Source organism: Bacillus rossius, assembly GCF_032445375.1.
Source record: "Bacillus rossius redtenbacheri isolate Brsri chromosome 4 unlocalized genomic scaffold, Brsri_v3 Brsri_v3_scf4_1, whole genome shotgun sequence".
NCBI classification, from domain to species: domain Eukaryota; kingdom Metazoa; phylum Arthropoda; class Insecta; order Phasmatodea; family Bacillidae; genus Bacillus; species Bacillus rossius.
In genome coordinates, this window is record NW_026962010.1 from 28,817,782 (window position 1) to 28,840,992 (window position 23,211).

The 23,211-nt window shown below is 37.9% G+C and overlaps 1 protein-coding gene across 1 annotated transcript in view; it reads left to right on the forward strand.

The window, feature by feature from the left end:
* The window catches only part of LOC134541736 (serine protease inhibitor 27A-like), a 325,260-nt gene extending 302,271 nt beyond the window's left edge, over positions 1-22,989 (forward strand). The window contains exons 7-9 of the mRNA XM_063385385.1: positions 1,847-1,988; positions 11,372-11,636; positions 22,013-22,989. Coding sequence (XP_063241455.1) covers positions 1,847-1,988; positions 11,372-11,636; positions 22,013-22,094 — 489 coding nt within the window. The 3' untranslated portion in view covers positions 22,095-22,989. The remainder of the gene's footprint in view (positions 1-1,846; positions 1,989-11,371; positions 11,637-22,012) is intronic.
* Positions 22,990-23,211: the final 222 nt, after the last annotated feature.

Here is a 23,211-nt window from a genome sequence, read left to right on the forward strand (position 1 = left end):
GTTGCTACTCTCACAGTTCACTCACTAAACGTCACTGTACGTAAAAACTACACGTAATCACACATCAAAAGACAATTTTAAATAAGCTACAGTACACTGTATGTTACAAAACAGACGATACACAGAACGATGCACAGTTGTACAGTACGGTGTGGAGAGGGGTGAGTGTGGGGAGGGGTGACCTTGGAGACACTACTGCTGCGTGTTGTTGCTACGCGCAGGCGGTCGGCACTCGGCACAAGTGTGCGGGAGGGGAAGGGTGAGTCATCACACTACAAGCTACCGCGCATTTGGTCAAACGCTTAACTTTTGCCGAGTATTGTTTGTAAAACGTATTTCCCGATAAATTTACAATTTTTTGAGCCGTAGTTTATAATTTATTCACTAAATTAGACGCACCAAAAATTCGAATTATCCAAAATAAAATTCGAATTATCCACGATTTTTAGCATTGTTTAGATACAAAATGCTAGGGACCAAGAGGAAAATTCGAATTAAAGAAGATTTCGAATTAAAGAAGTTCGAATTATCCAGGTTCCACTGTAGTAGTAACAATGTATCTTTGTGCCTTGGCGTCCTTCTTTTCCCAATCCTTGTCACGTTTTTCGGTATCATCTTCTTCGCTAATGACATTGTACACGTCTGCTGCTTTCATTAACACAGTTATTTGAAATTTCCAAATACTGAAATTTGCATGACCAACGAGTTTTTCAACTTGCAAGAAGTCGTCCGACGATGTAGCCATTTTGCAATAAACGTTTTTCCGTTTTGTCACATAATTGAAAACAATCCCAACGATTTTAACAGTATCACACCTGGGCCCATAACCTGTTGATTTCTTTAATATAAACACAGACAACTCATAATCACACGAGCACTTTTTATTTAGTTTTATGTTAATGTTACATTAACCTGGTATTACATTAACCCGGTGTTATATCCTACATACATTACAAAGTACCAAGCAAGCATTAGCTTTTTTTTTGTTTTCAGGCTTACCAACCAGAATACATAGAATGTCTCCAGAAATACTTTAAATTTATCTTCTCAACAGAAACATCGGATTAAATCATACTGTTTATACGATCTCGTAAAATGCATCTTTAGGAATTGCTGTTAATATATATTTACACAGGTAGCACGTCTACGTGGGTCGCAATATCTAAAGCAATATGATTAAACTTGCTGCCTATGTTTAAAGTTAAAGATAAAATCAATTATTTTCGTTTGTGTTATTACTTAACGTAAATTTTGGTCGTGAAAGAAATAAATCTAAAATATTTAAATTTTGCTTGCCACAATATGAAGATGACGTTGCGGATATCAGTTATTTTCAAAGTGTATCAGAATGCTTTGCGACAAAAAGAAAATTGAACCTACAATAGACAGGTAATAAGGCCATTAATTTAAATAGCTTTTAAACATTATTTAGTTTACAAACTTTCGTACCAGATACTAATTTATTTTGACAAATTTATAAAAAATTGAATAATATTCTTTGCAACGCACTTGAGTGTTACAAATGCAGTTTCAAGTGTGCCTAAGAGTACGAAGGCGGTGAAGTGTGTCGGGAATGAAGCACCTAAGCACCAAGCACGTACATTGTATCTTGTGCAAATTGACTATCAGTATTCTGGCTAGACGGTAACTATCCACTTTTTGCTGGGTCTTGCAGAAATAAATCAGGATGTTATTCGTGGACAATGATTGGGCTAGTTGGACTTGATTTACAGAAATCTGTTGCAAGTTGTTCGATCAAAACACACTGGCACGAAGCTGGTAGTTCGTTACTCGTGCTACTCGACTCTCGGCACTGCAGCTAGATGCTGGCTGCTCTGTGTTACAGATGGGCATCAAGAGGTTGTTCGAGGATAACGCGGAGCTGAACGAGATGATCTGGGGCGCCGACAAGCTCAGCGTGTCCACTATCATGCAGAAAGCTGGACTGGAGGTCAATGAGCAAGGCACAGTAGCCTATGGAGCCACAGGTAACGCACAGCCATATTGGGATGAATATTGGAATAGTTTGGATTTTATCACTGTTGTATCAATGAATTTCAATGTTTCCTGAAAAACTTTGTTGAGTTTAATCATATAGTGCTTCATAATCATGGCATGATTTTAGTTACAGTTACATTGATCCAAATATTAAATAATTATTTATTAATTACATTTAAAAGATTATTCCAAATATTTTTCTAAATATTTTTAATTTTAGAAAATTTATGGAAATATGTTACTGTTTATGAAAAGTGACAATATTTCTTATAATTATGTTTCTTTTTACTTTAATCTCAATTACTTGGTAGTGATTGTCTTATTTCATGTATGTTTAAAATTTGCGCCTATGTCTTTCAATGTGTTTAGCAGTACGAATTATAAAAGTACCAATTATCCGAATACCGATAAACCGAAACATCGGTTAGCCGAAAGCATTCCAGTTGGCAAATTTAAAATTGCTTGTCACGTAGTTCCGCTAGCAAGCACTAGTAGGAGATTTAGCGGTTAAATACCGAGTATCAGCTCTGCAGTAAAAGCCAATTTTGGACTTATTTTACCAAAATATACGCTTCCTCTGTTGAATGCCGTTCATTGATAAAGTTAGACATAGAAGATTTTTATTTATGTTTCTAACAACTATAATGGTCAGTTTTAAACTTTCTTCCTCATGGGGGCGTGGCCGCTAACCAGGCTGGTAAGCCGCAGAATTTTAGCTGGCCACTGTCTTTCCCATGCTGTCTCGGCAGTGCCTTCTGGTATTACAGGTGTATAATTCCTCTCTCCTCCAGCACCACCACCATGCTTCCGTCTCTGTGTCTCTTTCTCCTGTCAGCTCGCGCGAAGCACGGGCGCGCTTAGGTATGGCGGGGCTCTGCAGTTTTTGCCACGCGCTAGTATCGCTTTCCAGCCCCTTAGAGCACGTAAGGTGTAGAGTGTCGGGCCGAGTCCGTGCCGCGTCAGGAGTTCCCCCATTTGTTTGCTGCTCTCTAAGAACATGATGTTCTGAGGCCGAGTTCCCCCCCCCCCCCCCCCCCCCACCATGAGAAACCCCAAAAGCCGTGTCGCACCCGTGCTGCAGCCTCGGTGTGCCATCTGTAGGACTCGGCAGGAACTAAACTATGCCTCACCTTCTTGTAGTCTTTAAATTTTCTACCTGGGAGCGCCACCTTCCAAGACGTCGTCCATGAACCTTGCCATTTTATCAGCGCCCTAGATACTTTACGATGCCAAACTCGGTGCTCCAGTCCCTTTGCAAACTTAGTGGGCCTCTTAGACCCTCCGTTCTCCCACTCCGAGCGCCATCTTTCGGTCCTGGCTTTCTTTGGCTACTTTCTCCCTACCACTATAGGCATCTTCTGCGGAAAGAAATAACCCCTGCCAGTGGCAATGTCTGGTATCCTTCCGCCAAGCCTTCGGGCTGTGCTGGTAAGCCCCTTGATAATTTAGGAGAAATTGTATTATAAACATCGCAATGCCAGTTTTCTTAGGGTTTTTAAAACTTGTGATTACTTTTTAGGATTTCTATTTTAGTGTATAAAATAAATTCCAGGGTAGTTTCACTACAATAAAGGTTCATTTGGCACTCCAATACATTTGGTTTATACCCTAATTTTTCGTAATTGACTGTATACGGATTTATGTTGTTAAACGTTGGTCCGCCATCTTTGTGCCACACTTCCGTTCAATGACTTACGTTCCATTTTCACGAAACTACTTCTACCAAATGCCGTATACCGAGAACTATAATGTTAACATACAAAAAAATAAAGTAATTAATAATTTAAATAATGTAAATAAACATATATTTATTTCCAACACACAATATTTTCATTACTTTTCATTTTTTTACGTTTAAAATATTTGTATTTGTAGGGTTAAGAGTCACATGTTTCGCATAATAAAGGTTCAGGCAACACTATCTCCAATATTGTAGTGGTTTCCGAACCACTGCCTCAGTACCGAGCGAGGGTTGCAACTCTGAAATGTTAGACTCGCATTCGGGAAGACTTGGGTTAGCATCCACCCTTGTGTGCTCTTTGGTTTAACGTCAGACAAATGCTGAGGTGTTCCTGAATTAATACCAAGCAAGATTCCTGTGCTGTATGCCATGAGTCGTGCGTACTCGTCGATCGTACATGTCTATCCGTTCCCTTCAGGGGTGCAACAACAGGGGGGGGGGGGAGGGTATTTTGCCCCCTCTCTGAAACCTTGAAGTGGGGGAAAACGGGGGCAAAGAAAGTGCTGTGTAATCAATTTTTAGATAATAAAACTGCTTAAATAGCACCATTTTCCACCTTGAAATACAAATTTTCCGGGGGAGGACCCCCGGACCCGCTTCTATAGGGGGGATCGATGATTCTTTATAAAAAAGAAAATCCCACCCCCCTTTAAAAATTAAGTTTTTGCGCCCCTGGTTCCCTTTCGCTTCTTCAATACACGTTTGAATCAAAGATAGAGGCAGGCACAAAACTGAAAAAACAAGTAGCGGTCGTGACCACTATACCACGCCAGTGTGATGAGGGTTACGAGTCCGCATAGAAACTCTAAGTTAATCATTCATGCAAAAAGGACCTCAAAGTGCAGTAGAAGTAAGTGAAACACTCCCTGAGGGAAAAATAATTCTTGTTGTAAATGGTAGGTAACATGCTCATAATCAACATGTAAAAAATATACACCTGTACAGTACTGCATAATGCGGTATCACATTACAGTAAATTTAATGCTGGAAAAGAATATATGATTTTTTAAAAATAATTAATGGAAATAGTAAAATGGAAAGCATTTGCAAATTAAAAAAAATTAATAATCAAAGTGGTTTAAAAATCATTTGGTAGTTTTTTTTTTATCTTCGTTCATAATTTGAAAATAAAAGATCGTTGAGTAAAAATATTGCTTTTAATTTTTGATTATTTTAAGATAAAGTTTCACATCAAACCAAATCCAAAATTTGAAAAGTTGTACATTTAAGGGGATTTTATGATATAAAAACATATTTATTCCACCAAAATAAAATCTCATCTTCATCTTCATGTAAAACAAAACTGTCTCTTGTGTTTAAATAGTCCTTTTCATAAACAGGTTTTACAAACTAGTGAACATGGAAGTTCATATCGGCAATATGCACATCTCATGGTGTTACATGGTTCTTCAAATGTAGTTTGACAGTCAGATCTAATCATATTTAAGAGTTTGTCTGGTGCTGAGCTCAGGTCTGTTAATATTGACTGAAATTCTGCATCAACAAACTGTCAAACCCAAAGTGTAGGATGAGATTTTGGCGTATTAAGATTTTTCCAAATAAAACGGCAAATGATTTCGAAGTAGATGGTATTTTGCTGCATTTTGCGTTGAAGGCAAACGAGCTATATGAAATTCTTTTTCGGCTGAAGCTATTTTCCTAATGCATTGTCAAGATGAAGCACATTTAGGTTGCTTGTGTCGATGTTGCCTCCATATAGAGGCACAGTTACTTCACAGCCAATTTCTACCAAACCTTCCGTAGAAATATATTTGGATAATCCAAAAGGGGTAGGTAGCTCATTTGCATAATATTTTGGATTTTATGGTATTCTTGAAAGCAGAAAATTTACTTTTGCTAAATAACCGACTAGCAATGTCAAATCTTGTTAATGCGTGAACAAAATGTAAAGTTTGGCAAGCCTTCTCTCCAATAGATCTAAGCAAGACTTGAATGTCACCAACCTGATCTGATTGTTTGGCGGACTGCATTAAAATGTTTTAGAAGTATGATATAGTAGTAGGATTAAAATATCTGTTATCATTAGTTACTAAAGTAACATATTGTTTCCCTGGGCTATTTTTAAATGTTGAGTTAGGAAGAAATTTGTTTTTCTGGATGATCACAGGCGAATTTTCATCAAAGCCTACTACAAAAGATGACTGCATCAGGCGCCATCTTTTATATTTGTTTTTTCTTACCCATCAGACTGTATTGTCCCTTTTCCATACCTTCTGTTGACTCACTATTTATGTTGCCTTACAAAAATCTCCTTGAAACCCCCACTATGAGTAGAAAGACTAAAAATGAAATACGAAAATGCATATATATTTTATGTGACATGAAATCATTCCATACTCCTACTCGGGTTACGGTTGAAAGATAGGTAACAGGGAGCCACATAACCTAGGAACTTCATAAATAAGTAATAGGGTCGCGTACTGTTTCTCCACAAATATTTATCCAGTTTGTTATATCAAACAAAATGTATATATATTCACAAGCGCATTTTTTTTAAAGTTTTACTTAAACACAAAACGAACGGTATTATTAAGAATACCACTAAATCTAAATCAATTTCTTTAATGTCCCACTATGAAAGTTGTTATGAGATTTTAATGGCTTCTGAGAGTACCATGTCATAACAGTGAAAAAAAAAATTGCTTCTCGTAACCTCGAAAAAAAAAAAACCTACAAGAATGCAGGACATAATGAAAATGCCACAGCGCAAGTAGGGTTCTTCCACCTGTACAGAGGTTCTGTGAGCACTAGCAAGAGGTTGTAATGTTTTAACTCAATCTTAAAAAAAGTTCTTTAAGAATTCAGTGTTTTACACTCCTGAAATAACTGACGTTTCTGCAGGTCTCGACAAACTTCTCGTTCGTCATGCAAACAAAATTCAAGCAGAAATCACACGCACGCGTTATCGTAACGAATCGTTCGAGGAATCAGTTATGCAAAAAGGTTATTGAAAAGATTATTATCTCGTCCTGGACATGGACACAGCAGGGAAGAGCAGAGGGACCTTTTGTGTTAGCAAGTCCTGCTTACCAGAGAGAGAGCTGTGAAGGGAGCGCTTAGCTTGCACGGCACTACTGCACTGAGCCAAGCAGTAACGCAAAGATTTACGTAAATCAAATCAACAGTCTCACCAACCAATTGCAAGGGTTCACACTCAAAATGCTAAAAATTTAATTCCGCATGCAAATAAGGGAATAACTCGTATACAGCATTTGACAGTTTAGCGAACAAAGTGTTTCAACTGTTGCATGCATACGTTATTGTCTGTGGCGAATATCTCTAAACAGGCCAAAATAACTTCATTAACAGACTTGCGCACAACGCAGAAAATACGTCGGAGCTGTTCTGACTTGACGGTCCGTGTCTCTTCATGCATGCGCTCGCTGTAACACACCACAATTATGACGCGTCAGTCCCGTAGTTTAAAAACACTTGCCCAGGTTTATGGTACGTTAAAAAGCCACAAACCCGCGTAATTATGGTACTCCCCACACTACTGCCTGAGACAAAAAATATTAAATTAAAATAAAAAAATACTTAAAATTTTGCAAGTCAAAACACACACAAGATCACCGCTAAATAATTTTACATAATAGGAAATAATTAATTTAAATTTAAACAAATACCAAAGCTAGCACCTAGTGTAGGTATCTAAATAGAAAAGCAGCAAAAGTTATCTGTTTATATAAAAAAATACGAAAACTCTAGCTCTAGGAGGAGCAATGCCTCCGCCTAATTTTGAAAAAAACAGACAATGGAATTTGTCAATTAATGCACCACCATCAAGAACGTAGCAAGTATGGCAGGGAAAGAGACTGTTGTATCGCATTGACATTCATGCTATCTAATTTATTTGCCAGTGATGATTTATCAGCTTTACTAATTTTCTGGGTACTGTGGACAAATAATGAATTTGGTAGAGTGGTTAGATAACTCATTATTGAAAAACTCCCTTGCATCGTGAATAAAATTATCCAATGAGATACAAGTAACCATCTTTTGTGTTAAACATAGTGCGTCTCACAAGCAATAAAAATTTCTTTGTTAATTTCTTTAAATATTAGATACTGCTTGCTCTGATTACAATAAATGCCATGTTAGGGCCTTGTGATATGTCCGAAACTCAGAACTATTATGTTCCAAACATTTTCAAACCTCCAACTGCATATATACTAGCCAAAACATATTTTTCGTTAACACTATACCTATGCTCGTTTTCATTTAACTTACTAATTCTTGCAAACATTAGTGATAATAACTAATGTTCACATTCTTGTAATAAGAGGTCTAACACGATGCACCTACCTAAAATATATATTTTTTCTCAAAATCGGGTAAAAAAAAATTGCTGGACTGGAAATGTCCTTTTTTCAATTTTCTAAATGTTGTATTTTCATTCATTCCCTAACAATCTCTACATATTTATAATTAGATAATGTAAATTGACACCAAGAATAAACTAATTTGGAATAAACCTACTGAAAAACCCCAAAATCCCTAAAAATCTTCTAACTCTCAAACATTGTTGCGGGTGTGGAAATTAACTGTGGAAACAATCTTGTAATTCCAAAAAAAAATATTTTAGATTGTGCCTGACAAAGCCAGCTTGCCGCAATTTCTCTAACACTTAGGCGCTCTAAATGTTATTCCAGGGAGTTTGAGTAGACACAAATATCGTCAAAAATTACGGAGAACAAATTTATATTGGTATCCTGCACGATTTTTCTCAAAATTAAGGAAAACCTTGGCCCCAAAATTTACCCTAAAGCGTACCCTTTTCCATTCATAATGCCCCAAGAGGGTAATGATGCCCGTATATTTCTGACTCCCTTCTTCCAACACACAGTGGTGAAATGCGAAGTTTAAATCCAGTACAGTAAAAATTTTGGCTCTCCATAGATAGGTACTGTAAAAACATCTATTTAGGGCATTATTTCCAAATCTGGTCTTCTTCTCTTTGGCTTTAAATTTACACTTTCACTTGGCCACCAAACCCGAAAATTTCCTGAAACATCTTATTTTTTCTACAACTACTTATCAAATGTCCAATTTCCCAGCACACAATACACTTTTTTTCTACTATCCACACATTATCTTGTGGTATCTTCTTTCTCTACACATATACCTGCAAAGTTCCCCACTCTGTTACATTTAAAACAAATTAATTTGGGATTTTTCCACATTTTTTTATTTTTTTTACTTTCTGACTAACCTGTTGATCAACTGCTTTTCTTATTGTTTTATTTTAATCAAAATATTGTCGGGCACAGTACAAATTTTCAACATCAGCTGCCCATTGCCTGACTCAGAGTAACTGACCGGGAAACAAAATTGCATTTACTACGAATTATAGGATTCATATTTTCCAGTAACAAAGCAATAAGTTGTTGATTCTCAAAAATTTTGCACAAATTCTGTAGTGCTTTTCTCCAGCCTTCTGAAAATGGTAAACAAACTCGTTCACTAAACCCTGTTTTACTGTCTGCCTATTTTTCCACAACTTACCACATTACCATATATAACTTATATTGCCTTTATCCACAATCTCTGAGCTGAGGTTACAATAGAAGTTTTCACATTAATCTTTTTAATTTATTACTTATGAACATAAGTGTAGTGTATATACAACTGTAAGAAGTATGATTCATATCAATCATTGGTTGAAAATAAATTTATGTTACACCACTGTGTTAACATTCTACTGCAGTTTGCATGTATCCTAACCATCCTGGATGAATTGTTTAAAATAACTTACTGGTGCTCCAAAGAAAATCGAGGAGATAAGTTTTAAGTGTTTCATAGAAATCATTTTGAAAATTCAGTTTATTCATGGTTTGTTGATCTAGTTGATTTAATATACTTAGTTGTACACCTGTTAAATTGCAACAGGTTTAGAAATAAGCAAGGGTACGTTTGGAGCCAGACGTTTAGTTAGAAAAAATCCACATGGCTGTAGTACTTTACAAAATATTCAGTACATCATTTATTGATTTACCCTTGTACATTCTGTATGCTAACGTCATTTCGTCGAGCTTCTTGTAGCTGTGAACACAAACACAAAGAGATGTTGAGGAAAGATCAAACAAGCTCAGTATTAAAACAATTTAAACCAATTAAGAATGTTTATACTGGCTGTACAATTAAAAAATCCCCGCCCAGATAGAATGTGCAAATGGCTGATCAAAGATTGTCATCATTAAGTCGTACTAGTTGGCATAATATTGTAGTAGTATTATAGTAGTGGTGGGGGTTCAATTTGCTGGTAGCTTCTGTGGAGGAAGAAGCCTTCACCAATTTTTTACCTTCACCAGGTTCCAACAAAGGTCTCCAAGCCCCATGACGCAAGGGTATTTTTTTTCTTAAAATTTTAAAATATTTTACATTATGAAATTAAATGTTTTGTCAGATTTTTTTAGAAATAATTATAAAATTTCAAAATGGTGAACATGGTGACATAATTCAAAATGGCATAATCCAAAATTATGAACATGACGTTATAATGTAAGATGGCGAAAAGTTTTAGAAAACAAAATAGCAGAAAGTTCTATAAAACAAAATTTCGGAATCCAAGATGATGGCTGTGATATAACTCAAAATGACAGCCATGAAATTATCCAAATGGTCAAGTCATTACCTCAGAGGCTTACTGAAGGTCGGTTAAAGGGTAATTTAGGCCTATTTTAGGATTTTTCAAGCCTCTGACTTTTTTGGGGAGTAAAACCGGCAATTTTCCTTTTATCTTGAAAAGTGGATAATATACTATTCAGATTTATTTTATATTATTGGGCGGATTTTTTCCCTTAAAACCGAATATTTTGGGTTCTTTTGGCGAATTGTAAGTAAATTTGATAAAATTTTGGCAAATGTTTCGAAAATTTTCAAGGTCAAGATTAAAGGTCACCATCAAGTTATCCAAATGGCAGTCGTGATGTCACAAACTAATATGGCGGACAGACAATCCCAATCGTTAAACTTGAACCTGCTACCTCCAACACTACTACGCTATCAGTAAATAATGTGACATAAATGAACATAATCTTAAAAATAAATTTTTTCTCAAATATGATTATAACCGATGTGTCACATGGTTACCAAACCATGAAAACATATTTTTTTTTCTCCACGTTTTGTTTGAACATGCACTCTTGAAGGTTATTTTCCCCAAATTGACGTTAGTTCACTAAAGGCCTTACAGCATGGACCGATTGAAGACTGCGCATAACCATGCGTAAAACAATACCTTCAAATTATAATAGATCAACAACTGAATAAATAAAAGGATGATTCAAATAATTATAGTGTTTCGTTGACATCGAGATCACTAAAGATGACGATGAGTAATGATATAAGAATGGAGCATTGTCGGAATGAATAAGAGGGGAAAGCATGAGCATCCCGAGGAAATCAACCGGATCGTCCGGAGCACGACAACGTCGCCACGTTTCCCTCTTGTGCAATGTCCGGACCCGCCCCGTAGGGAACAGAACCCAGAGAAACTTGTTGGGAGTTGAGCTGTCTGTCCGCTCTACCACCGCGGCTGCTGGTGACACGTGTGTGGCGTGGTCAACGAAGCACCACCAGGTGTAGTGACTCCGAGGCAACATGTTGCAGTCGTGAACATACCCAACAAGTTCGGCGGCACGAGCGAGTTCCACGCCACGCACCCCTTCATGTTCTTCATCGAGGACGAGACGACGGGCACGGTGGTGTTCGTGGGCAAGGTGATGGCGCCGCTGGAGTCGGCGCTGGAGGCAGTGGCGGCCCGGACTCGCGCCGGCGAGGATAATGGCATCTCCGCCATGGCAGAGCTTCCCGCCGAGGTGCAGCGCAGCAGCGTGCGAGCCTCCATCCTGCCCGACTCCTGGGTCCGCAACAGGTGAGTGTCCACCAGCTGTCCGTCCCTCCACACACGGAGCCTGTCGAGTCCCTCATGCCCTCGTGAGGTTGTTCCAACACCCTCTCTGAGGTGCAGTACATCAGCGTACAAGCCTCCTGGGTCCGCAACAAGTGAGTGTCCACCAGCTGTCCGTCCCTCCACACACGGAGCATGTCGAGTCCCTCATGTCCTCGTGAGGTTGTTCCAACACCCTCTCTGAGGTGCAGTACATCAGCGTACAAGCCTCCTCGGTCCGCAACAAGTGAGTGTCCACCAGCTGTCCGTCCCTCCACACACGGAGCATGTCGAGTCCCTCATGTCCTCGTGAGGTTGTTCCAACACCCTCTCTGAGGTGCAGTACATCAGCGTACAAGCCTCCTGGGTCCGCAACAAGTGAGTGTCCACCAGCTGTCCGTCCCTCCACACACGGAGCATGTCGAGTCCCTCATGCCCTCGTGAGGTTGTTCCAACACCCTCTCTGACGTGCAGCACATAAGCGTACAAGCCTCCTGGGTCCGCAACAAGTGAGTGTCCACCAGCTGTCCGTCCCTCCACACACGGAGCATGTCGAGTCCCTCATGCCCTCGTGAGGTTGTTCCAACACCCTCTCTGACGTGCAGCACATAAGCGTACAAGCCTCCTGGGTCCGCAACAAGTGTGTCTACCAGCTGTCCATCCCTCCACACACGGAGCATGTCGAGTCCCTCATGTCCTCGTGAGGTTGTTCCAACACCCTCTCTGACGTGCAGCACATAAGCGTACAAGCCTCCTGGGTCCGCAACAAGTGTGTCCACCAGCTGTCCATCCCTCCACACACGGAGCATGTCGAGTCCCTCATGCCCTCGTGAGGTTGTTCCAACACCCTCTCTGACGTGCAGCACATAAGCGTACAAGCCTCCTGGGTCCGCAACAAGTGAGTGTCCACCAGCTGTCCGTCCCTCCACACACGGAGCATGTCGAGTCCCTCATGTCCTCGTGAGGTTGTTCCAACACCCTCTCTGAGGTGCAGTACATCAGCGTACAAGCCTCCTGGGTCCGCAACAAGTGAGTGTCCACCAGCTGTCCGTCCCTCCACACACGGAGCATGTCGAGTCCCTCATGCCCTCGTGAGGTTGTTCCAACACCCTCTCTGAGGTGTAGCACATAAGCGTACAAGCCTCCTGGGTCCGCAACAGGTCAGCGTCCACCAGCTGTCCATCCCTCCATACTCATAGCTACTTGAATTCCGAATGGTCTTATGAGGTAAGAGTTGTGTTCGATACAACACCCTCTGCGAGCCTTTATCCTGCCTGCTCCTGAATCAGCACCTTGAGTGCCTGATTTCCGGGGTGTTAGATCCTAACACCCTGGTTTCACTTAAACATATGAGCACTCAGTCAGTACTTTCAGTTATTCGGAGCTCTCTGTAATATTTTATGTCTCATCGACATACGCCTCTGTGGATGGCCATGTGACATGAAGCCCTATAAAACACATAAATTGAACATGTCTTTGCATGCGGAAACACAGAAAAACACGATTCAGGATACTGGAAAATGAATTGGCCGTGTCACATTCGAGCATTTTCCTGGAGTGGTTTTAGGTACCCACAGAGAAGCCGAGATCGAGATGATCAGACCAGGATTCTAACTAGGGTTTTCTGAAATGCAAGCCCACTGTAATAGCACTGCGTCCTTTAGTACCAATTCACTAAAAAACTAGTTGAAATCGTAAAAATTTCCAATGTTACTTTATGTGTGGCTAGTATCTTGTATCATGTTTGGAAAAAAAAAAGTTGTTTGTTTGTCAATGTGTGTTACTTAATGATGCAATAAATACTGTAGCTATTTATACAAAGCTTATTTATTTTTATTAATCGGCTTTCAGCAGCAATAGTATTGGTCCCTCATGACAACAATGATGGCCGAAAATCAATAGCGTGTTGACAAAACTATGATGCTTTCGAAAGCAAACAGTTCTGTGACCCATTTAACATTTGACAAAGGACTGGATGTTAAAAACCTATTAACAGGGAAAATATCTTAAAAAGGAATTAGGACAGATCAGTTCTACATAAAAAATCACTCCAAGATCATACTTAGTTTATACACTATTTGTTCAGCTTTCTCTTTTAAAATAGGACCTTTTTGTGGGGATTCCATTACCACAAAAACGTTTCGTTTAGAAAAAGCCTAGCATTAAACTTTTATATGTGTTTATGGACTTAAGCTATTCAAAATCATTATGAATTACTTCTTAAGTTACCAGGAAAACCACACGTTGGAGGCACTCAGAGGCTCTGATGCAACCTGTATGATGCTTGACTCTCAAATTTTTTTTTAATGGTAACAAGTACCTGTAGGAAGGCCCATAGAGTAAGATGGGGCAAAGCTCCGCACTTAAGGTTTAAATTGATATTCTGAGTGTCCAAATAGCAGGAGGATGTTTTTCTCTTCATGTCCGGAATACACACACATTAATGCAATTCAGTGATATTCACAACAGTAGAAAAACAAGTGAATTATTTCATAAGTTACAAGTATCGATAGATGTGCAAATCCGGATCTTTGCCCCACTAGTGGGGCAAAGATCCGAATTGAGTGTGGCAAATACCCGCACCTTTCAACATCTTAACTCACAGTGATCAACACTTATTATCTACAGGAAAACATTATATTTATTATAATATGATTATTGTAAAATATCACCACATTTGAAGTTGTAAACAGTAAATTACAAAATCACACAAAAGAGTCCAAAAATCTAAATAGACAAAATAATTCATAAATTTGAAAATATTGCCTAAATATATATAAAACAATGTGAAATTTCAAAATTTCAAAATAAAATTCTATCGTTCTTAAAATATATATTTAAATAGAAAATTATAAATATTCTAGCTCTACAAATTTGAAATTAAATAAACCAATGAAAAGTTAAGAAACCCAATGGCAATAGACTAACGATAGAAGACATAGTAGAACGTATATAACTTCAACTTACACAATGTATGCAAAATATCATTTTTTCTCATTTATGCCTTGGCATAAAATAAAATAAAAAATTGAACAGATGCAGTAACAGCATTGACATAGTGACGGGACAAATACAACATTTATCTAGTAGTTTACAGACAGGTTCAATTCTGGAGCTTCATTGACACAAATCACACACAAAGTTGAGTGTGTCCTCATATGCACTACAGTTTTCGTGCCACCATGCCTCACATGAAGTACACTGGATCCAGTCCTCGTTAGGTGGGTCTTCATACAATGCCTCACAGCCTGGGCACTGTATTTTGTCTGACTGAATGGCTGATTTTACTTGTTTAACACCTCCTTTCTGCACTCCAAATCGTTGTTTCCTTCGCTCGTCTTTATCAGCAATTTTTTTCTCCTTTTCTTTCAGCTCTTCAAGCATTTTATTTTTGTATGGCGAACTGGATATTATTTCAGAATGTTTGCTTCTCTTGTTCCGTTTTGTTTGCTCAGACCTCTTTGGCATTGGAAGGATTTCTTTTGGTGAAACTGGAGTTCTAGCTCTAGCGCCTGAGCAACCTGGCTTGTTTGTGTCTAAGACTATTGATGGTTCACATGTGTAAGGAGGAGTCACCGGATTAGGATCGTCCACATTAGGAACTGACCTACGAATATCTTGAGTTTTTTGACACGTTGACTGTTCTGAGTCAACTTCTTTGTCCACTTGAAAAGATTCTGCTCTGTTATCTCTACTTTCTTCACTACAACGTTCACTATTTTGTGCGAAATCAGTGACACTAGAAGGAAGAAAGTCTTCGTCCGTGAATACATCAGAATTGATAGGCCAGATCCCACATGCTCTAAAAGCATTTCCTGCTTTCTCTAATGTTGCACACCTTTCATAAGCTTTACCGAACAATTCACAAAACTGGTAGGGAGTTATGTTTCTTCCAGGATGTGTCACTAACCATTTGTTGCATTCATGAGCATAGAAAGCTTTCAGTGGTCCGAAAAAGCTTCTGTCAAGTGGTTGCATTTTGTGGCTACTGTGGGGTGGAAGTGTCAGCAAATGTATGCTATGGTCACGGCAGAAGTTAATTGCTTCTAGCGACAAATGTGACGAATGATTATCCAGCAAAAGCAATACAGGATGATCAATGTCAGCTCGCACCTTTTCCTGAAAGTGACGAAGCCATTGCATAAAGAGGCTACAATTTACATAACCCGAGTCAGAACACATTGCAATTGTTTCTGGAGGAGTTCCATCTAGAAGTTCATTTCTCATTCGCTTGCGTGCAAATATTATTGCAGGTGGGACAAAAATACCACTGGCACTCATAGAACACACAACTGTGATATTTTCGCCCCTCTCACCAGATGATACTTTACCAACAAGCTTCTTCCCTTTGCTTGTAATCACTTTTGGTACCTTGTTTGGAACCGTTGAAAGACCACTTTCATCCATATTAAAAATTGCGCTCGGTGGGAATTTGTACTTGTTGTACAACACAGACAAATTGTCATAGAACACCTTAACTTGGCTCTTGTTGAATCCCATAATTCGGCCGAGACTCGTCTTCTGTGGTGTTCTGAGTGCCAAATTATGTGTTTCAATAAACCTATAGGCCCAATCTTTTCCCGCCATTTGCGTCGCTTTGTCAAAAGGGTGGGCGATTCCATTTGATTCCGCGTAGTCAAGCCGAGTTTACGCAATGTCTGCAAAGTGAGCCCATAAAATCGCGAATCCAAGTCTCTACAGTGGGTTGCTAATTCGGCTTCTTGGTCAACTGTAAAAACTGGTTTATACCGGCCTAGAGATGTAACACCAGTCCCAACTTTTAGACGCTTGCGCAATGTAGACTCGTCGATACCTAACTCAGCAGCAATTTTTCTTTTGGAATAGCCTTCTGCAAGCTTGTGCTCTGCAACTGCTAGCATTTCCGGAGTGCAAGCCTTGGCTTTTGTTTTTCTTGTGTAGTTTCTGAAATAAAATATAGAATGCATTTTAGAGTCTAATATACGATTATTTGTTCTCAGATGATGGAATTCAAATACATGTTATTTATCATTCAGTAAAGGCATGTGGAGTGTCTTCAGATTATTTTTAAAACTTTGTGAATATTTAATCAATTATTTCCTATTAATGGGAGGGCTAGTATACCAGCGAATTCCGCTTTCCTTTTTAATGCCTCTGTACAAAGTAAAATAAAAGTTTTATACATTAATTTATTTTTAGTTTTATACATTAATTGATTTTTATATCCCCTATTATGTTCCAAAGCAGTCGTGTAATAACTGAGCGCAGTTTATTCAATATTAAAACACGATAAGATGGGAATTTATAGTTAGTAAAGTTAAATATGTGGATATTGCAATGAAAAGGAAGGGAATGCAATGACCATTTATATTGCCAAATCATTTTCCTCCAAGTGCCTAAACCCACAGACAAATATTGAACATTAGAGAGGCTGATTAATTAATTAATTAATTAAAACATTATTTTAAACAATTTAATTTATGTATTTTAGACATACACGGGCGAGGGGCAAAGATCCGCATGAAACACGTAGTGCGGATCTTTACCCCGTCATTAGTTGCGGATGCTTGCCCCAGAGCGCAGTCTGGCCTGTGCGCGACTCCTGCTGCTACCTGTGTTTGACAATCTCTACTACTACCAATGCACAGTAACCATAAAGAAGCACACTTTCTTACTGTGGTTGTATAAATCCTTCCCGATCGTTATTCCCGGTGACATACATTATTTTGTATTGCTGCAAAATTACATCAGATTATAGTAAATTAGTTTTTAACTCATTATGTTCACTAGGTGTTATACACTGGCACGACACACATGGCAATAAACGACCACAATGGCGACACTTTTCTTGATTATGTCAATGTTGCCAACAGTTTTCATTTATACGAAATATTCCAAGATAGGACCTTTGCCCCACGCGGATTTTTGCCCCACGCGGATTTTTGCCCCATCTTACTCTATGTATCAGCTCTATCAGCTTCATTGCACATTTTGATGTAAAATAAAAAAAAAACTAGAACGGAATTTGCCTTAGTTGCATGGAATCACGTAGGCAATTGTTGTCCCTAGCTCTCTGCAAGTGACGCATCTAGGCGGCCAAATAGATCAAACACAGTTAGCATTTTTGGTAACTATATTAAACACTGCAGTTATTTTTTTTTACAGCATTCTTTAATTTGGCTTTATGTACAAAATATATTGAAAATTGCTGAGCAAGCACACATTACAAATTGTCACCATTCAAATAAATTTTTTATTGCAAGAACACTATCACTCAAAAATAACTTTTCCCCCTCCAATTACGTATATGATTTCCGCGACAGTTTTTTTTCCACCAATGGCACGAGTTTTCATATCATGAGCTTTTTAATTAATTTTATGTTTTTTTTTTCAGCAGGCGTAAGTGATTGTTACCGCAAAACTTTGGAAATCATTGCAACGTCTTCTCTCAGAAAAAGAAAATAAAAAATCACAAACTACATGCAATATGTCCGTTATTCCTTTAAGCAATAGCAGGTCAAACAATCTTGGAGCTTGAAGGAACCTGTGCACTATGCAGCGTTGCCATGCGGCATTGTCAAGTTTTTAATAAGTCTTGTACTATGATATTTTAACACACTCTATACGAAAATTGTACACAATTTACGGGTAAATACGGTATAAGTCTGGCCAAAAACGAAACTCATAGCAGGACGATTAAATTAAAATATTCGTCATTACGTCCACCATATAAAATTTTTTACTACAGTACTCAACAAACAATGACATTGTGATTAGTACCTCAAATAACTGTACCAGTTGCGTCACATATCACGCAAACAGGTCAACGAGTGGTTAGTGGTTTATTGTATATTCGTCAGACGTATGTCTTGAATCAGGGACATGGTGTACAGATGGAACAAACTCACAAAGAATATGCATGGTCAAAAAATATAAGGTATCAGCGTTCGTCGTACTGCAAAGGTTTTGATGGCCATGTTTGTTTGTTTTGAAACATTTTTTACATCGTTTAACGATAAATATAGTTTAAGAGTGTAAAGTAATCCTTTATTACATTATTTTTTTCTTAAATAATGAACGTTATATACGGGAAGCATCTATAAATGCAAACGTTTTGAATTGGAAAAACTAACAACCAAAATTTTGATTTCATAAAAGTGGCTAGTCTTTATGTTTTTGGGTGTGCTGAAACCGAAAATGATGTCTGTTTTTCTCCATCACGTACAGTTTTTTTTTTCAAAACCATATAACATAGTAGCGGGTGTGTGGTATACCTATAAGTATATAATAGACGTGAAAAGTTTAGTGTTTGTTCTCCCTTGAACGTTTGGTAATATGTTAAAGAATAAATATAATAACATAAAATAACATAAAATTTAATACAAATACAAAATACAATATACTAAAATAAACTATAAGTAATAAATTCTAATATCAATCACCCTCAGTAGGGGTTGTAGGCATGAAGCTCCAGACACAACCTGTACAGACAGGAACTGCTATAAAAGGACACAATCGGCTGACGGTTCTAGGTTTTTCCATGTGTAACAATACCAAATATATAAGTCCATACACACATCAGAGTGGCAGAGTACGCAATCATTTCACTAAAAAAGTTTTTTTTTCTTGGTAAGTTCTGCGTGTGCGCCTCCGTGTATAGGACGCTTCAGATGAATCACGATGTAGCATCCAACAATAGTCCGCTAGAATATTCATGTTCCACCTACCTTGATACCTACGTTCCATCGTTTAGAACAAATTGTGCATCTGCGAAAAGTTTTCTCATGTCTGGACCTACAATGATCCCTTCTTTCAGCTTGGCGTCACTTAAATCAGGAAACACGGAGCATAAGTACTTGAAACATGCACCTGCTTGATTGAGAGACTTAACGAATTGTTCCATAAACCCGAGCTTTATGTGTAGAGGAGGTAGCAGATTTTGTCAGAAAGAACCAAACTATCTCTAAGGACATTCTTTTCGCCTGGCAACAGAAAATCTCTTGATGACTAGTCTTTTTTTCCAGTGGGAATTTCTGTCACAGCTATCCCATAAGCACAAAAAAACAAGGGAACTTTGTGCACCCAGATTGTTGACCTTACAGTATGGTGATTATTTTTAAGTCCCCACAGATATACCACTTATGCTCATTATAACGAATTCTGTCGAGAAGTAATGCAAAATTTTTGTATGTTTCTTTAAAATGTACCGAATGTTCAACAGGCACTGAGGCATATGTATTGCCATTGTGTAATAAAACAGCCTTCAGACTTCTATTCGACGAGTCAATGAATAAATGCCATTGATTTGAGTCATATTGTACACTAAATTGGCACATCAGTCCAGGAATGTCTTTACTACAGTACACAAGTTTCTCATCCTGTGCAAAGTAAGGCACAAAATCTGTTTCGCGATGTCGAAACCATGAAAAAGATTGGCCTGGTTGTAATAAATTTTTGTTTATAAGGCGAAAGCCAAGTAACTGAGTAGCATCTTTCGAAAGTCCAAGATCTCGCACTAAGTCGTTCAACTCCTGTTGTGAAAAAAACTGCGGTTCGTTATCTGAATTGTCTGGTTCAAAATCACTGTTTGATTCATACTTTTCTACATTGAAGGCTGTCCAAGTCATCAGGAGGCTGAGGAATTGGCAATTCCGGACCGTGTGGTACCGGACGACTAGCAGATTCAAGATTAGGGTAGTTAATAAGCTTCTGGTTTTTGGAATTATAACCTTGAAAATCACAGTTACAAAAAAACAGTCATGGATTTTTGCTCCCTCTACATAATTGGGATAGCAAAACTAAACGATTTTTCTTCTCGTTTGTAACACAATTAAAGTTTTTCTATGCAGCTATGACATACTTTGTGAGGAGCTCACACTTTATCTTGATCACCTATTCTTAACCTGAAATATGCATAATATAACTTCTTGACGAAATGATTTATATTTTGTTGATTCTGTACTCACCACAGATAAATCAGAAGTAGTTTGGACTGGTAACACAACGACGATGAGACATCTTTGACAATTCCAGTTTGAAACGCACAAACTTTTGTAGCCACTTGCACGCAACTACGCGTATTCACTTCACTAACACAACTCGACTGGCTGACTGCGGGAATGAGCAGCCACATGGGCCCCAAAGTCCAGATATAACATGTTTAAACCGGTTTAGCTTCCAACACTGACTGATGAGGTCAGACAAGAAGTACCTTCCTGTCTGTACAGGTTGTGCCTGGAGCTTCATGCCTGCACTACCCACTGCGAGAGAGAAATGCAATAAAGAAAACATTCACTGAAAAAAACTGTAGCAGTTACAAGTTTAATAACTACAAATTATTTTATACTTTGGAAATATATATATATTTTTTATTAATTTTAATTAGCATTTACGAAAAAACATACACTACTCGTTACAAGTCAACTAAATACACCATATCATTTTTTTATATAAGTTTATTTATGTATTTATTTAATTATTTATTTCCTTATATATTTTTAAATTTATCAATTAAATTAATTATAATTATAAACAAAAACAACCTTTTACAAGTGTAATTTATTCATGTATGCATGCATGCATGCATGCTACACACCTGCTATTATGTTATATGGTTTTGATAAAAACCTGTACGTGATGGAGGAGAAAAACGACTTCATTTTCGGTTCCAGCACACCCAAAAACATAAAGATATGCCACTTTCATGAAATCAAAATTCAAAAAAGTATTTTCGTAGACCTGTGTTATTTAAACATTTACAAACGGGAAAACATATTTTGTGGGTACGTATTAAGCAAGTTTTACTACATTTAAGTTGCATATTTTAATTTGTTAAGAATTTCCACTTTCGTTGTAAATGCAACTAAATAATGACTGAAATCAAGGTGATGTGCATCTGTGTTCAATGTGCAAGTTACTTTAGAACATAAATATTTTGCAATTGTTGGATTGGATGCTGATTTTTTTTATGCAGTCTAGTTTTACTTTGTTGTTGAATATTGTGTGCGTCGAAATAAAAAGTAACCGAAAGTGTTCGTACTAGAATAAAATCCTCAGTTTTATGTGAAAAATACAACATAAAAAAAAACAATACTTAATGTATGTTCGCAGGCTTTCATGGCCATTGTCTGAAGAAGCTTGGCTTCTGGGTTGTAGCCGTATCCTTGGCGAATAATTCACTGAAACGTCGGTGAATTATTCGCCAAGGATACGGCTATAACTCAGAAGCCAAGCTACTTTAATACTTTAATATACTATAATTTGGGGGGGGGGGACCCTGAAGCTTAATTGGACTTTAAGTAGGTATTTTACTAAACAGATAATAATGTGAGAAGGGAAGCATGCCTGCAGGTGGTGGTAGAGAGGTCTCTGTGTGCGTGCAGGATGGCGGAGAGCTCTGGCGCGCGGACAAGGACAGCCGGCGATAGCGTCAGATTCCCTGCGTCGAGCCGCGTGCACGCTTAGCGAGTCGCCGCGCGAGCTGTTGCCAACTGTGGCCGCCAGGTGACGAGCGCCCTTCCTCTGTTTCTTTTCTCGAACACGGAATGGAGGCTCGTTGCTCTTGGTTATATTATTACACTTGTTAAAACTTTCTTTTGAAATATTATGTTCAATGGTACTAAAATAAACATTATTGTACCTTACATGTAATGTCAGATATTTATGTTATTTTTTTAAGTTGTTAGCATGAAGTAAAACTCCAAATTTCGATAGCCTTTAGTTCTTAGGGATGAAAGCCCCAACCACAACCCGAACATTCCGAAGTTTACCGAAGTAAAATGTTAGGTTAGGTTCGGTCAGTGTAATAAATAATCGTTCTTTATTTTATTCCGAGAGGTTAACTTAAGGTATGTTAGTTTATCGTAGGAAAACTTTGGAGAGCTTCGGAATTATTCGGATGTAGCTCTCATCCCTCTAAACTGTTGGCTTCCCTCCTGATATGAGTGAATATTTGGTTTAGCCTACACAGTTGGCACTAGCAGTCTTAATAATTAAGTTGAGTTGAAAATTGTTCTTTTAAAGTGTTTTACACAGTTGGCACTAGCAGTCTTAATAATTAAGTTGTGTTGAAAATTGTTCTTTTAAAGTGTTTGTTTGCAACAATAATATTTTTATCAATTTTTTAGTAAAATTTTACCAATGACTTTCAAATGACTCATTTTTATTAATTTGTTGACCATAAATGATTTATTGTCGGTAAACTAAATACAATTTTTTATTAAAATTAGTGTTATCTTGTTTGTTTTAAAGGTGTATAGTGCTACTTAATTGAATTAATTTTTTTATAGGTTTCTGTGATGCTGTACTTATGCACCCCATACTTCATAAATAAACAAATAAATTTGGATTTTGAATATTACGATTTTTAGATGTTTGGATGTTTAAATGTTTGTTAGTCATCACGCCCGAACCGCTGAACGAATTTGGATAAGATTTGCCATACAGCTAGCTCATAACCTGGATTAACACATTGAATACATTTAATTATTAAATCCATTCCTATGGTAGTTAAAAAGGAGTAAAATCATTTTTATATTAGAAAATAATAGAAGGCAAGTCATAAACATACAAACAGTGAGTG